This window comes from Pteronotus mesoamericanus, unplaced genomic scaffold, assembly GCF_021234165.1.
Source record: "Pteronotus mesoamericanus isolate MK-2021 breed Mesoamerican mustached bat unplaced genomic scaffold, CSHL_Meso_final scaffold_85, whole genome shotgun sequence".
Taxonomy (NCBI): Eukaryota; Metazoa; Chordata; class Mammalia; order Chiroptera; family Mormoopidae; genus Pteronotus; species Pteronotus mesoamericanus.
This window is the reverse complement of record NW_026555329.1, coordinates 66,405,921-66,422,549: the sequence shown is the minus strand read 5'-3', so window position 1 is coordinate 66,422,549 and position 16,629 is coordinate 66,405,921. Positions and strand designations below refer to the sequence as shown.

The 16,629-nt window shown below is 35.2% G+C and overlaps 1 protein-coding gene across 3 annotated transcripts in view; it reads right to left on the bottom strand.

Moving 5' to 3' along the window:
* Positions 1-16,629, bottom strand: part of KLHDC10 (kelch domain containing 10) — a 54,923-nt gene that overhangs the window by 24,275 nt on the left and 14,019 nt on the right. The window contains exon 2 of one of the 3 annotated variants that reach the window (XM_054564319.1): positions 6,016-6,102. The exons of the other annotated variants lie outside the window; for them this stretch is intronic. Within the exon in view, the coding sequence (XP_054420294.1) occupies positions 6,016-6,102 (87 nt within the window). The remainder of the gene's footprint in view (positions 1-6,015; positions 6,103-16,629) is intronic. 3 annotated transcript variants of the gene reach the window in all.

The window sequence follows — 16,629 nt, the reverse complement described above, 5'->3', positions numbered from 1 at the left end:
AAATTAGTGGCTCCTAATGCTGCCATAAACATTTCCATACCTGTTTTCAGATGCACAGGGGCCCACATTTGTTGGCTAGAAATCTAGAACTGGAATTTCTGAGTCAGAATGTATGGAAAGCTTTACCTTTACCAGGTAAGGCCAAACTTTTGTTTACAAAATACTTGGTATTGCATTTTTAATTTAGCAATTGTTGTGGGTTTGCAGACCTATCTCGTTGTGGTTTTAAAATGCATTTCTCTCATTATAAAGGCAGTTGAGCACCTTTCATGTTTATTGGCCAACTGGAGTGTTCCTTTTGGGAAGCGCCTGATCAAGCCTTTTACATTGTAAGTCCTTCTATTGAGATGTCCATCTTTTTCTTACTGAATTGTATGAATTTGTATATATGCCTGAGATATATTCACTTTTCATCCTATGTATTTCCATGTTATTTGAATTTTAATAAACATATTCTTAACTATAAATTATAAAACAAAAAGATCTTTAAAAGATCTTTAGCAGTTTTACTTTCTCCCTATCCCAATTTCTTTAAATCACCTGAAATGTTAGTTACAGAATGTTAGATACATACATACACACACATATATATTTATATTATTCCTCTATATATTCAGAAATCTTTTCTTAACAATCACACTAGGCTTCACAGTCGCTCTATTTAAATGTAACTCTTAAGTTTTACTGTGTGTTTCTTTACACACTACTGCTTCTTATATCCAAAACTTCCTCTTTCTTAGATTTGTTTTTCATTTAACCAGGAGTACCTCTTTGAGTAACTTTCTCAAAAAGGGTGTGTGTCATAAACTTTCAGAATTCTCATTTATTTTGACCCCCATTTCAACATTAGTGAGGCTGGGCACAGTTCTGTCTTCAAAATAATTTTCCCTCAGAACATGGAAAACAAACCAGTTTGCAGGTGAGAAATGCAACACCGGTCTGCTTCTTAGTCTTCAGTCTTTCTGTGTAACCTGTATTTGATCTCTGGAATCATAATAGTTCCGTAATATATAGACAGGTGCCTGTTCTCCCCCCCACCAATTTTCCAGCTTGTTCCTTAGTGGGCTCTTTATACTTGAAAACTCAGAGTCATTCTTCAATATAGAGAAATGTTGTTTATTTTCTCCTGCTGCCTTCCTTCTGTAACTCTATAAGATGGGAACTGGATCACATGTAATGATTCTCAAAGTACAATTTTTCTCATGTACTTTCTTTTTTGGTCTTCTCACTTTATGGTCTGCATATTTCCTTTCCTTTATTTTCATAAAGATTGGCTTTAAGCCTATATATTATTTAAGCCTCCAACTGCATTTTTATTTCAGCAATCAAGTCTTCAATATAGAACTAATTCTTTAATTATTCCTCTTTCTCCACAGCAGCTGTTTTATCTATGGATCCAATTTACTCTTGACTTTAAGGAAACTTCCTATTATTGGAACTTCCTAAAGCTCTAATCTGCTTCTTTATTACCTCTGTTTCTTCCATGGTCAGCTGTTTTATTCATTCATCTTAGTCTTTTAAGTCTAGTTTCCCTCAAATGTCCAGTGGGCTTTGATCACCTATTCATATTAATAAATAAAGGACTCCATTGATTGGCAATTGTAAGAGATATGAATTTCCTCAACAGCTGTGTTACTCCGTCTCCAAACCTCCCAACGGGAGATCTGTCGGATTGCGGGTCCCTGCAGGTAAGCGGTACGCCTGTGACAGGCTTCTCTTTACAAGTGGAGCAAAAGTGGTTTTCCTCACTACTGCCAACATGACGAGGGCTGCAGTTTAGATGGCACGGTCCTTTAATGGTATGGTCCTAATCCTTGATGGAGCTCCATTTCTTTTCCCTCCCCCACTTGTCCCCCGCCTCACCCTGCACTATTGTGGAGGTCCATTACCTAAAGCCCTGGTTTGTGCTTGTACCAGCTCTCCAGCCCCAATTCATGACAGCACTGCTTGTCAACCCTCCCCAAAGCACATCCCGAACTTTGCTTCAAGAGCTGTCCTCTAACTTTGTCCTGAGTACTAATGCCATTGCCAGAGCTCTTTATATGAAGAGGGAGAGGGAGTAGGGAAATAACTGTTTTAGAGGCAGTCTCTTAATTATTTGCTCTGATGCTTTTCTTCCCCGAACCTTCTCCTTTCTTCTACATTTGCTGACTTCAAGCTTAGAGTTTCAGAAAAGGGGCCCCACTAAGAAATTCTCCTGACTTTCTAGCATGCAGCAGGAGCACCTATTTGAGCTTGCATTTTATTCTGTTCTCGTTTTTCAATCATTACAATTCCAACTGCTTTCTATTACCCTGAAATTCTACCAATTTTCTGGTATAATAGCAATAATAAGAATGATAGCAGCTAACATGAATTGGCTAAATGTAAAACATTGACTAAATGGAAAAACTCTTGTAAAAAAACCCAAAAAACCTCTTCTAAGTGCTTTGCTCATATTATCTCTCTTGAGCCTCACAACAACCCTAGGAAGTAGATACTATTATATCATCATCCTAATTTTACAGATGAGGAAATTGAGGACAAAAAAAAAATATGTAACTTGCCCAAAGTCTCACAGTTGGTAAATGGCAGAGCCTGGATTCAGACCTACGTAATCTGGCTTCAAAGCCTCCCTTTTCCATTTTTTCAATACAATTATGATTTATTCTTTTTCATATGTCTGTTTTGTCATTTTCAGTGATATCTGAGAAGAATGGAAAAGTAAATGGGTGCGTTAGGTCCATCAGCAGAAACTCATTGTTTTCACTATACCAGTATTGTTTTCATACCACACAATTTTAATTGGTAGTAATATCTTTTAGAGAAGATACAGGATTGAGTAAAATAATCTAGTGGCAGAAAACAAACCCTATGCAACTGTGTTCAATCAGTATCAACAGAGGTAATGTAGAGGATTCCCAAAATGAGTCTCAAAAGGGGAAATCAGAAGTATAGGTAAGTATTTTTTAAATCTAAGTAAACACTAAACAACAGCATTTTGATGTTCTCAGCAACTCATTAGTTTGCTGTCATCACCACCAGAGAGAAGTTGAGAACGTACTAAATTTTAAGTCCCATCCTATTCCCGGACAGTGGCCTTATAAATAATTCAATTCCACTCAAAGGCACTGTCCCCCTGCCCCTGCCCTTACAGAGCTTACAGTCTACGGCCGGCATAAAAAAGTAAACGAACAACTGTAATTCAGTGTGATAAGTGCTATGATACAGGCGGGTACAGAGGGTGCATGAGAACAAAGAAAATGCCTTCAAAGGAGGTTTTCCAGGAAACAACTCTTGGAGTAACTGTTCAAAGATACACTATTATTGGTTTCAGGAGATAAAACTGAATCTGTCATCTTTCCCCTCAGCCTGTTCCTCCATTTATGTAACGCTTGGTAATGAGCACAATGGTCCACCAGAAAGCTGGAAGCTTTCTTAACTGTTCCCTCCCCCTCTTCAATTAATTAAATCTCATCTCATTCCACTACGTTAGGCTACAAATCAATTCCCTAGTCCCTATTCCTACTACAACTGCCTTATTTGTAGCTGCCATCATTTCTTACCTTGATAACCGTAAAAACCTTGTAACTGGACTTTCAATTAAATCTATTCACTAATTAAAAAAAAAACAAGCAGGTCCTCAAAACTGCCCTTGGGTGATGCCCCACTTGATTTGGGGCCTCTCCAGCTTCTCTCCATATTCTCTTCCACTAAGCTGAACTTCCTACAGTTCTCTGAAAGACCATGCTGTTTTGCCGATTGCCGTTACTCCAGCTGGTTGTTCCCATGGTTTCAAGGCCTTCCTACCGTCCCTTCCTAACACCCACTCAGTCTTTAAGTACATCTCTTCTGAGAAAGTCGCCCTAATGACCACTCCTCTCTCCCTCCTCCCCTGAGCTGAGCCAGGTACCTCTTCTGTATGATCCCATACCATATTACCTCATCAGGACACTTATCACAAAGAATTACACTAAAATTATTCTACATCTGTTTCTTTACCTAGTTCTCTATTATCTAGATCACTGAGCTAGCACAGTGCCTGTTACTTAACAGGCAATCAAGAAATACTGAAAGAATGAAGAATGAACAAACGAAGGAACGAACGAAGGAACGAAGATAGTTAAGTCTGTGAAAGCTGATGAGATAACCAAAGGAGATAATGGAGGACAGAACACTGAAGCAATAACCACCTTTCGTGGGCAGGAAGAAAGAAGCTAGTGAAGGAAACAGAATGAACAATCAAAGAAGTAGGAAGAAAACATCCAGGATTGTACAGTAAAGTAACCCAAAGGAAGAGAAAACTCTAAGAAGGTGCAGGTGGTCAACAGCATCAAACACTCCGAGCAGGTCAAAGTAGGTGTGAACTAAGACAAGGCCACTGAAGTCGAGGCCGTCCCTGGGGACCTGGATGTTGCGAACCCTGAGCCTATTCCCACCTCACTCTTCCCAGCACCTCAGAGGCCGTCCTCCTCAGCCACTGTTTGAGGCAATTTAGGGCTTACAAAATAATCAAAGGTGGAAAACTTACCTGTGCTAATCTCTTTTTCCGTGATTAAAAAATTGAAAAACAGAGAATACACAAAAGAAAATAAAATATCCTGCCTTCCAGGTATAACATTATTTCACTACTTTGTTTTTTATGTTTGTGTTTGTACAAAATTGATATTACATTAAACTGTATATCCTAATTAAACAATTTCTTGATTATACTTAAATTTAGTCAAAGTTAGTTTTCTTATTGTAAATCAATAAATTAACATTCTAATTTATAAATCAAAAAAAAGGAAAAGAAGTTATAGAACTAAATGTGCCTGCTTGGCCACATGTGTGCACAATGGTCCTTCTGTCACGTAACACTAAAATTACATCTTAACTTATACCAACAAAATAATTTATTGACACTAAAAGGTAGCACACCATCCTAAGTATCTTATCTTCTTCACCCATTTAAGATAGATTTTATTATTTTCATGTTCTGGAGTTTGGCTGCTAAAAATAAGTTACGTACTAGATATGGAAACGTCTATAACAGCAGCAAGGTTTTTTCCTTGGTTTGTTTTATTTTTTTAAATAACCTCTTCAATCAAAATCATTTAGTAAAGTCTATATTACAACATTAAGGATGCTTGCCTGACAATCTGTAAATCTAGAAATAGTGTGAACCAGAGTTTTCAATTCTCTTCTGAGATTTTCTTTTTTCATTATGGAGCATAAAGCAACATTTCTAAAAGTAAGAATTACAAGGTCAAAGGATGTGAATATTTTTAAGCCTTTTGATACACAATAACAAATTTAATCCAAAAAGACTGTGTTAAATTTACACCTCCTTTAACACACAAGCTTCACTTTCCCATAACCTTGCCACAATGGGTATTCTTATTTTTAATCGTTGTGAATCTAACAGGTGAAAATGGTATCTATTATTTTAATTATGTTTATAACAATAGGGAAAATAAATATTTGTTCAGATTTATTGAACTTTCTTTTTTATAAATTGATATATATTCTCTTACCTATTCATATTGTTTCACCTATTTTTCTAGTGGGCATTTGCTTTTAAACTATTAATTTATAAGAGCTTTTTATATATTCATAATATTAAGCATTTGTTACAAATACCCCCCTTTATATCTTTTTATTTATGATTTTTTACATAAAAGGATTTTAATTTTAGTCATATAAATTAATCTTTTTTTCCTTAGAATCATAGTTAGAAAACTCCCACACCCATATTTGATAAATTATTCAAAGTTCTTTTTAATATGGTTACAGTGGAATAATACTGATATCAGGGAGTGATTTATTTCTACTATCTAATGCATATTAAGTGATTCCAACTCCCTAAAGCTTGTCATTACAATTCCAGCAGTAGTCAATATGAAACACGGGCTTAAAATTAAGTTCTAGACTTTTCTTACTCCAATTTTAGCTGTTTAGACAATTTTTAAAAACCAGAGTTTCGAGTTTAGAAAATTCATTCAAAGTTCCCTTTAACCCAAATGAAGCACAGATCTCTTGCTAGTTATCACCCACCTCTCAAAAACCTGTTAGGGATCCTTATGATGGGACAGGACTGAATGAAGCGCCTCCTAACTGGGTCCCATCGTATTTTCTTCTTACCTGTTACCACAATTATCAGCAATAAGTCAGACACATACAACACATAGCAAATAATACATAGTTACTGTAGTTATAAAGACAGAAAAACAGGAAACAAAACAATACTTGAATACAGAAAGAAGTGATGTAAAGTAGCATTTAACCCTGTTTTAGAAGTCAATACAAAATTAATATATAAGCAGTGATGAAAGTTTTCAGCTCATCCCCAAAAGAATATAAACAATTATGTGCATCATTTTTCGGAATTCTCGGTTAATTCAACATGCATTCAATAATCACCAATGCCATCTTGTGGCAAAAATTCACCACGAGCTTTACAAACAGATTAGAAACTAAAACATTTTTAAAGTCAGTGAATGTTTAAAAAAAAAAAAAGGAGCTAGGAGCTCTGATTAAAATTAATTCAGCATAATATAGTTTCCTGTTCTCTTTCAGGTTCAGAATCCTTTTGTAAGTTACATGGTTAAGAGGATAACATATGGGCACCATTCTTTAAATATGAAATAATCTCTTGGTACTTCCATTGGCCAGGAGTAGAGGGGTTCATCTGCCTTCCCAGGGAGCATGTTAGCTCCACATTAACCCAATTAAAACTTGTTTTCTTTTAAAATAGAAGAAAAATGCGAGACATTATAGAACTGTGAAGTGGGTAATTTTGTTTCTTCCCAAAGTTTTGATAGCTCCCAAAGATAGCTCTTGCTAGCAATAAAAACAATTAACATTTGTATAGAGTTTAAAGTTTACAAAGAGCTTTCACACATTACCTCATTTCATCCTAGCATCAATCATGCATAGATTCAACAACCATTTCATTAGCACCTGCTATGCCTTGAGCCCTAGGCTGGGCTCTAGATAGAGTAGGGAAAGAAAGCTATGACTCCTTATGAGGAAGGCAGATGTCTCAACAAACAATTTCATTACAGTGAAGTAACTGCTATAATGGGCTATAAAAAGTCTTTGAGGAAGATTTATCTTACGTAAAATAAGTAAGAGAGCTAAAGGAAAACAGGTGACAATGCCAGAGTCAGGCTTCAAGCCCAGGCCGTCTGACTCTAAAACCTGCCTTCTTTCCACGATATCACACTTAACGTGTCTCCAATTTCTTAGAAAACGCATAGTTTTTGGTTTTGGCAACTGAAAATATATGTCAACGTTCATCAGCAAAGTCTGGGTTTGTTTGCTGTAATACTTGTACACTGTGTAATTAAAAATGGCATTACTTGTGCATATGTACTTAACATTGTGAAGACGACAGACTTGCGGGCAAAGGGAAGAATGATTTATTCTGCAAAAGGATTTATCTTTTAATCCGTTAAATCTTTTAAATCAGTAGTTCCCAGGCCCTGGCTGGGTAGCTCAGTTGATTAGGGCAGCATCCTGACATGCCAAAATTGCCGGTTCAATCTCCAGTCAGGGCACATTCAAGAAGCAACCAATGAACGCATGAATAAGTGGAACAACAAATCGGTATTTCTTTCTCTCGCTCTCTGTCTCCCTTCTTCTCTCTCTCCAAAAATCAATAAATAATTTTTTTTTAATTTTAAGTCATAGTTCCCAAATGTTGGTCTACAGACCACAAATTGGTTAAGTGAAGATTCACCAGTCCAATACCAAATGAGAAAACTATGGATAAGGCAGTGAGGTGTTTTGGGTTTTTTTTAAGCTTAAATGTTCCATTTAAAAGCCTGCCCTTTTTTTCAGCGATTAGAAACTTTTTGTTACTAAACATTCTTTATTTTATAAGATGAAGGTTTAGGAAATGGTAGGTGGTTTCATTTTTTATATTCTTTCTTAGAAAAACAGAAAATTTGTAAGCCTATGTGTATCCCCAAAATACATATATTTTTTCAATTTACAGGTTTATATAAGACATTCAAAAGCCTGTAAAACCACAGCTTTAAATCAATGCAGTATTTGTTGATTACTCGTAAGTCCAACATTGTAAACCACACACTGTCAAAGGATACATAAGATGTAAGAAACTTCCCTTGCCCTTAAGAAGCTTATATTCTAATTAGGAAGACAAGACAGACACATAAAACAATTATATAGCAATACAAGACAGAATATAACAAGTAATTAGCTTAAAATTTGACATTATGTACCAGAAGCATTAAGGTGTACATACCCTTTTACCCAGCTATTCCACTTCTAGGAACTTATTCCTAAAGAAGCAATCATAGATGCATGGGAAAATGTAGGGACAAAGATACTCATTATGGTATTATTTATGATGGTAAAAAATCAGACATACTTTCAATGTCCAATGACAGGGAGATGGTTAAGTATGCTAAATAAACATACTTAACTTATATGTTCATATTCTATGTAACACTAAAAAGCATATACAAGAATATTTAGTAACATATGAAAACATTCACAATATACTGCAAAATAAATATGCCAGGTACAAAATAGTACTAGATTATGACAGCATATTAAAAAAGAAAAAAGTGTACATTTTCATGAAAAATACAGAAAGGATATACATCAAATTTTAATTGTGGTTATATTTGGGTGGTTATTATAAGTGATTTTTTTTCATTAGTGCTGGTCTTTATTTTCAAAATTTTCTCATTGAGTAGGGATTACTTTTGGACCGGAAGAAAAATAATACCATATTACTTTAGTGTTGTTTTAAAGCTATGATTTAAAAAATACTATAAGAAATATACCAAAATGTTAACAGTGACTATGACTGAGGTTGACGGTTATCACTTCTTTTATATTATCCAAAAATTCTATAATATACTATTGTATATTATGTTGGAAAAATACAAAACAAATTTAGAGTAACACTGAGGAAATAACATTGAAAATTACTTAACAAACTTATAATCAAAAATCTTTTCTAATGTCTTCTCAGGGCTCTGTCAAACATCGTTGGCCTGTTTCTCCCTCAGCACCCAACATAAGTCTGTCATAGGCATGGGCTAATGTTGACACTCTGGAGCTTATGAATACACCATAGACACTGACTTCAGAACCCATTTTTTTTTTCTTTTCTCAAAGAGCAGAATTTTTTTTTTTTTCTGCTCTTAGAGAGAAGAAAAAAAGAGAAACCAGCAACATAATAATATATGCCTTTCCCACATCATGTAAATATATCCCTGGTCTCAAGTTTTGTTTATTGAAGCTTTAATTTTTATGCATTTAAATTGCCAATCTTCATTTATGATTGTATCTATTCTTCAAAAGAAAAAACATAATTTCTTCAATCACTTAATCAATATTTCATTTTTTGCTAGATTTTTACATTTTTTCTCCTTTTTATTAAATTTATTTCATTATAAATGATATAATCGTTGACCGAATCAAGACGGTTGGCTGAGCACATTGCGAGCAAGCTCCCATTCCCCCAAAGTCCTGCAAATAACAAAAATGCCATTTTTTAAAAATCTGTAATAAAAAAACAATGCCCTTAGGACTAAAACTATGAGGAACCACTGAAAGATGAAAAGCTGATAGAATCAGTTTAAAAGAGGAAACCACAATCCTACATGCCCATAGCAGAGGGTTATTGCAAATGGTCAGAGCAGCCTTCAGAACAAACTAAGCCCAGAGGTAGAAAACAGCAGGAAGATCGAAAACAATTTATAGAATTCACAGCATAACTGATTGGAGGGTAGCAAGAAGCTACAAAGCACGTCCATCTCTCCAACCCTTTTACCTCTTTGGGCCAAGCATTACAGAGTAAGGTATAAAGGTGTCACTCCGCCAGGAAAAACAGTGAGTTATAAAGTCTTGGATGAGAGAGATAGGGCAGAGCCCTGGGTCGATATAAACTTCCAGGCAGAAGTGGGGACACTCACACTGAAGAAGGCTGGTAACTGGCACACTCCATCTCACTGCACACCATCGCTACCCACAAATCAATGGAGACCTACTGCGATACACCATGTCACATTCATTGGAAGCCTGACCAGGACTCTCAAAGATGAGTAAGCACAAAACCGAGACTTGAGCATGAAAAAGAGGCATTTGTGTGACGAACAGAAGAACTCAACCAAAGAGAGAGAGTTAATAAATTAACCAGAGTAAGACCTTAGATTAAATACAATTAATATCTTCAGATATAGGCAAGATAACATTTACTTTCAAAGAAACCTTTTAATTGGAACTCTTGGATATTAAGTTTTGATCACTGAACTGAAAACTTAAGGACTGAAAAAATATAAAGAACAAACTAAATAAGTAATCTGAAAAATGTCACCAAGAAATTCACAAGAATATAGTACAGAAAGAAAAAGTGAAAGTCATTCTTAAAAGATATAAAAGAGAACTGAGCAAGCCCTATCAAAATTCCAACTGCCTTTCTTGCACAAATGCTAATCCTAAACTTCATATGGAAATGCAAAGAACCCAGAAAACCAAAACAATCTTGAAAAAGAACTAAACTGGAAGACTCACACTTCCTGACTTCAAAACTTACTATAAAGATACATTACGCAAAACAATGTGGTACTGGCATAATAATGATCATATATATCAATGGAACAGAATTGAGAGTCCGCAAATAAACCCCGATGTCTATGGTTAATTGACTTTTGACAAGGGTGACAGGACTATTCAATGATGAAAGGATAGCCTTTTCAACAGATGGTCCTGAGACAAGTGGCTATACTTTTCTATATCTACTATATCTTTTGTATATCTAGAATTCTCTATCTACTCAAACTCTCATTCAAGTGTAAGAGCAAAATTAAGAGATGTTTTAATGTACAAGGACACAAAAATTTTGCTTCCTTCAGACTTACGGTGAAAGAATTGCGCAAAGATACATATCTAGAATTAAAAAAATTAATCCAAGAATAATAACCAAGGTACAAGAAAAATGTATAGCAGAGAAACCAGTAAAACCTTTAAGTGCCAATCTGAAATAAAAAGCAAAACACAGCCCTGGTTGGTGTGGCTCAGTGGATTGAGTGCCGGCCTGCAAACCAAAGGGTCACTGGTTCAATTCCCAGTTAGGGTACATGTCTGGGCAGATTGCAAGCCACGTCCCCAGTAGGGGATGCATGACAGGCAACCGCACATTGATGTTTCCAGACCTCTCTCTCTCTTTCCCTTTCTTTCTCTCTAAAAATAAATAAATAAAATCTTTAAAAAAAACACACTCAAGAGCTTACTAATATTCAAAACTATAATATCAGATGATATCAACAGGAATAATTGAGAGGGTAAGAAGAGGGGTTGGGAAACAGGAAAGCAGATGAATGATAAAGTCTCTGTCTTATTAAGAAAGATAAAGTGATTAATACAGATATCAATAGATAATATAAATTTAAGTGTTGTGGTAAAAAGTTAACACTTGATGGCTTTACTCCAAACCTTTAAGAAGATATAATACCTATTCTACACAAACACTTTCAGAAAATAAAGGAACTCATTTGAGACTAGTAGACATTAAAAGTAATTACAGGTCAACATCCCTTATAGACATATGCATAAAAATTGTAAACAAAATACTACCAAATCAAATCAAAGATATATAAAAAGGAGAATACATCATGACCAAGTGAAATTATTCCAAAAGTGTAAGGCTAATTTAATATTCAAGAATCAGTATAATTCACCACTTTAATATTCAAGAATCAGTATTATTCACCACTTTAACAGAATAGGGAAAAGAAACATATGATCATCTCAATAAATGCAGAAAAAGCATTTGATAAAATTCAACATCAAGGAAACTGGGGGGAAAAAGAAACTTATGCTCAAACAAAAATTTGTACACAAATTTTCACAGAAGCTTCATTCATAATAGCCAAAATCTGGAAACAACTTTCCAAGGGATGGTTAAACAAACTGTGGTACATCTATACCATGGCATTACTATTCAGTATCAATGAACTACTGATATGTTTAACAACTTGGATGGCTCTCAAGGGAATTATGCTGAATGAAAAAAGCCAATGTCAAACGTTACATATTGTACAATTAGATGTATATAGCATTCTTGAAATGACAAATGGATAGAGATGGACAACAGATGAGTGGTTGCCAGGGGTTTTCCAGGGGAGGTGGCTGTAGCTTTAAAGGAGCAACATGAGGGAGCTTTGTGATGGATCTGTTCTATATCCGTAACTAGATGGTCACACAAATCTATTCATATGACAAAATTGTTTAGAACTCAATACAAACACACACACACAAGTGAATGCTTATAAAACTAATGAAATCTGAGTAAGGTTAGTCGATGGTATCAAAGTTGATTTGCTGTGTGTTTATTGTACAATAGTAACAAGTTGTTATTCAGGGAAACTGGATGAAGATTATATAGACCTCTCCGTATTATTTCTTACAATTGCATGTGAATCCACAATATCTCAAATTAAGAAGTATAAAAAAATAAATAAAGGCCAAAATGAAGAAAAATCTTACGCTGATATAAGGCAGACTACATTTAAAATGATATATCTGAAACAATAAATAATTATTTTAATAATGAGAACTATTAATAGAGAACACTAAGAATTATGATTTATGTGGCTATGCCATGTAGTATTGTCCTACCACTTTATACAATTCAGTATCTATAAAGTATTTCAAAAGAGAAGCAAATTAATACTGGATCTACAATCACTGCACAGTTGTACAGACTGCTTACTGCATAAGAGCTCCACGCCACGTGGCTAAGCAGGGGTGGAGGCTAAAATCCAGTCTGCACTCTACTCCCCAGTGCACCCATAGAATGATGCCTTCCATGAAAGAGGCATTTTTAAAAATTTTGCACAATGGCACACTTTGGGCTAGCAGTGACCCGCCTGTTAAGTAAATGACTTTCTTTCAACACAAGAGAAATAAAGTTTACTGAGCATCTATTCCCTGTATTTGTATATACAGTGGAACCTCGGTACTAGTCGTTAATTTGTTCCAAAACTTGTGATAAGTGCCAAAACCAACGAGTACTAAATAATGAAGTATTTTCTCTTGTGAGACAGAAATGTGACTCATGTAAGTTCTAGCAAGTGCGAGGAGTCCCGAGCCAGTCTGAAGTGCTGAAACATTTTTTTCTTGTCAAAATGTAATGAGTAGAGGATTTGACAAGTTCTGAAACTGATTAATATTGTGGTGTGGCTACACTCATTTTTAAGTTTCTGACTTTGCCTTTCAAAACAAGAAGATCCATACCCATATCTTAGTTCTGTTGCGCTGCTTGGATACAGCTTATTCCTTAGGAGTCCTCAGTTCCATCTCAAATCCTTTTTAAAACAAAGTGTAAAGTGATACAACTATAAGACAAGTTACAGTGCTATACTGTACTGTGATGGCAGTCATGGCATTATATGTAAGTATGAAAACAACTCCATTCCACCCTGGCTGGTGTGGCTCAGTGAATCGAGGGCCGGCCTGTGAACTGAAAGGTCACAGGTTTGATTGCCAGTCAGGGCACATGCCTGGGTTGTGGGCCAGGTCCCTAGTTGCAGGAATGTAAGATGCAACCGATTGATGTATATCATCAATGTTTCTCTCTCTTTCTCCCTCCCTTCCCCTCTCTCTAAATATAAATAAATGAAATCTTAAAAAAAAAAAACAACACAACCCTGCATTCCTTAATAATAATACTTATTGAGGAACTCATGTAATCCCCACCACAACTCTTTTAGATACATACTATGATGGTTCCCAATTTACATATCAGGAAAACTAAGACATGGAGAGATTAAGTAATTTGCCCAAGGTCACTTAACTAAGCGAAAGATCTGGTATTCAAACTTAGGCAGTTTGGATCCAAATCATTCTTAACCACTCTATAATAATACTCTTAGTCACAATTTAAGTTGGCACTTAAAAAAACTGTGTCTAATAGAGGCACCTGTTATATACTTGTTAAATGAATAAATACAAAGTGATCCTGAACCAAAGGATACACTCTTCCAACCCCACAAAGAAGTTGCTCTCCTCTCCCAAGAGTCTGGTCTTATCCCTCAATACACAATCATACTGCCAGTTTATTAAGAATAAAAACTAGCCGTGGCTAGTGTGGCTCAGTGGACTGAGCGCAGGCCTGAGAACCAGAGGGTAGCCAGTTTAACTCCCAGTCAGGGAACATGCCTGGGTTGCAGGCCAGGTCCCCAGTAAGGGGCGCATGAGAGACAACCACACATTGATGTTTCCCTCTCTACCTCCCTTTCCTTCGGTCTAAAAATGAATAAATAAAATCTAAAAAAATTAAAATAAAAACTAGAGTTAAAAATCATTGTAACTAATGGAATAACTATTATTTCCCATCCCTGAGGTTTTTAGGAGTCAAAAACGGCTAAGAACAACTGTGCTGGCAACAGGAACATGGACTCTAATTCTTTTAAGGGCCTTCAAGCCAGGGTGTGAGCAGCTGTTGGCTGTTTACTGATTTCCTTAATTCTGTACTTCCCTAATACACACACAGGAAATATATCTTTAGGGAGTTAAAATATTGCGAGAAAAGCAGCTTTTTGAGCCCCAGATGTCAGGTATACTAAATCTTCGGTTTTTAACGACACCCTCTGTTTGTTTTAAGCATTCTATTTTCATACATATCTCTGTTTATAAGCCAACTCAAATAATTTTGATACTAAGAGAGGAATAAATAAATGAAAATTGCTGATTCTTGCTTTTTTTTTTGCTTGCCATTTCTATTGTTCAATAGAACATGTTCATTTCCACTGCCATATTTCATTTTCCTGTTTTCTTTCACTTTAGTCTCTTGTCTCTTCTCATATTACTCATCTGACATTTGTAGCATAAAGTAGTCCTATCGTAAACTTCTTTCCTTCTATAAAAGTGAAGTAATCATAGCCCATTGAGAAATATCTCCAAATCTTAAGCTGCTCTTTGTCATTTCGTTTATATTATTATTCAGATATTACTTTCCTGAAAAAACAGGCTTGTTGGTTGAGGAGTTTTGTCTCAGGGGCAGCAGGGACAGAGAGGGAGTTGTATCAGGCTCAAACTGTTTCAAAATGTAGATGTGGTATTTGAAACCAGTGTTCATAAATGACTGAATTCCAAGCTATACTCTCCTACCTTGGAAATAATTAAGTAGGCTAAAAATTTTACAGATTAAAAATTAATCGAGAAGTATTATAATTCATATGCCTATGTTAGATTCAAATATTAAATCTGAACCTAACAAACAAAAATCTTGGGAACACTCTTGATTTAAAATAGCATCATCACATTCTTAATGTTTGTGATGGCTGCCAAGATTTTGAAATATATTTTTAAATAAAACCCCACCCATTGGGCCAGTTTAATCTTTTAATAGACTAATTAACTATAAATACACCATAAACTATATGTATTCCAGATGGTCTCTAAAGCTCTAAAAATTCTACAATTCTCAATGAAATAAGAAATGTTCTGAGAATCTTAGACTTACTTAGTGCAATGGTTCCAGAGATGCTAGACTAGCTGGCTAGTCTACAAGCTTATTAAAAAAAATAATAATTAAAACTATAAAAACAAAACAAAAAGCAAGTACCAGTCCATGCCAGTACGTATGGCATATTAACTTTGGTGGGGAATCAGGTTCCATTGAGTTAATAAAAATTACTGGCTCTCTCCCCAGAAAAATGCACATATATTCACTATTTTACATATGACATAATCCCCTGAAGACCAGCCACATGAATTCATGGACCCCAGGTTAAAAATAATAATAATAACAACAACAATAATTTAGATCCAGATTGTTTTCAAAAGGGTAGTTGGATGGAAGAAGGAATAGAGTTATCCCATATCCTGCCAGCAGACAAAGCTGGAAGAAACTCATAGAAGTTGCAGTTGAATTTATGGCAACTCTTTGTAATAATTGGAGCCAACAAATAATCTGAGTTCTCTTAGCAATAGGGAGCCCATGAATCTAAGAGGCTGAAATAAGTAGACCTCTTCAAAGTAAAGGTTTCAAAACAAAAAGATTAGAGCTTTTGTGTTTAAAGAGCTTTTAAAGGATTCCCATTCTGAGGAGAAGTAGCTCAAGATGACTTCCAAGGTCTTTTCAATTTTAACATTTTATGATTCTAAGGAGTTTCAGAAATGGGGAAAAAAACGAAAAAGATAAAAAGTTAATTATATAACACCTCTTTTTTATTGCTTATAGGTTCTGTGTTTAAGATTTTGAAAAAGGCTGCCTGCATTTGCACTCTGTGTAACTGTGTCAATGTGCCTGTCTTGAAATGTAAACTATTGTCAAAAGATCTGTTTTTCCCAATTCAATATTACCTCCTTCCTTTTTATCTCCAGCAAAACTTTATTTTTTTAAAGAGTAAGTATAGAAACCATTCTGCAACCCTACAAGATAACCCAATCAGTTTCCTTACTAAAAACTAAGTTTTGTATCCTGACTATACTGAAATAAAAACTTATAGTAATAATCCACTCAAGAACCAGACTGCATTATTTGGTCTTTTCTTGCTTCTGGATTTCTTGCACTCTAACTTGAGTATCCAGAGAATAACCTCTCTCCTCAAAAACATCCGTCAGAGAAAGAGGGAGAGAAAAAAAAAGGTCTATTTACTGGGTGAATATAGACAAAGAAGGCTA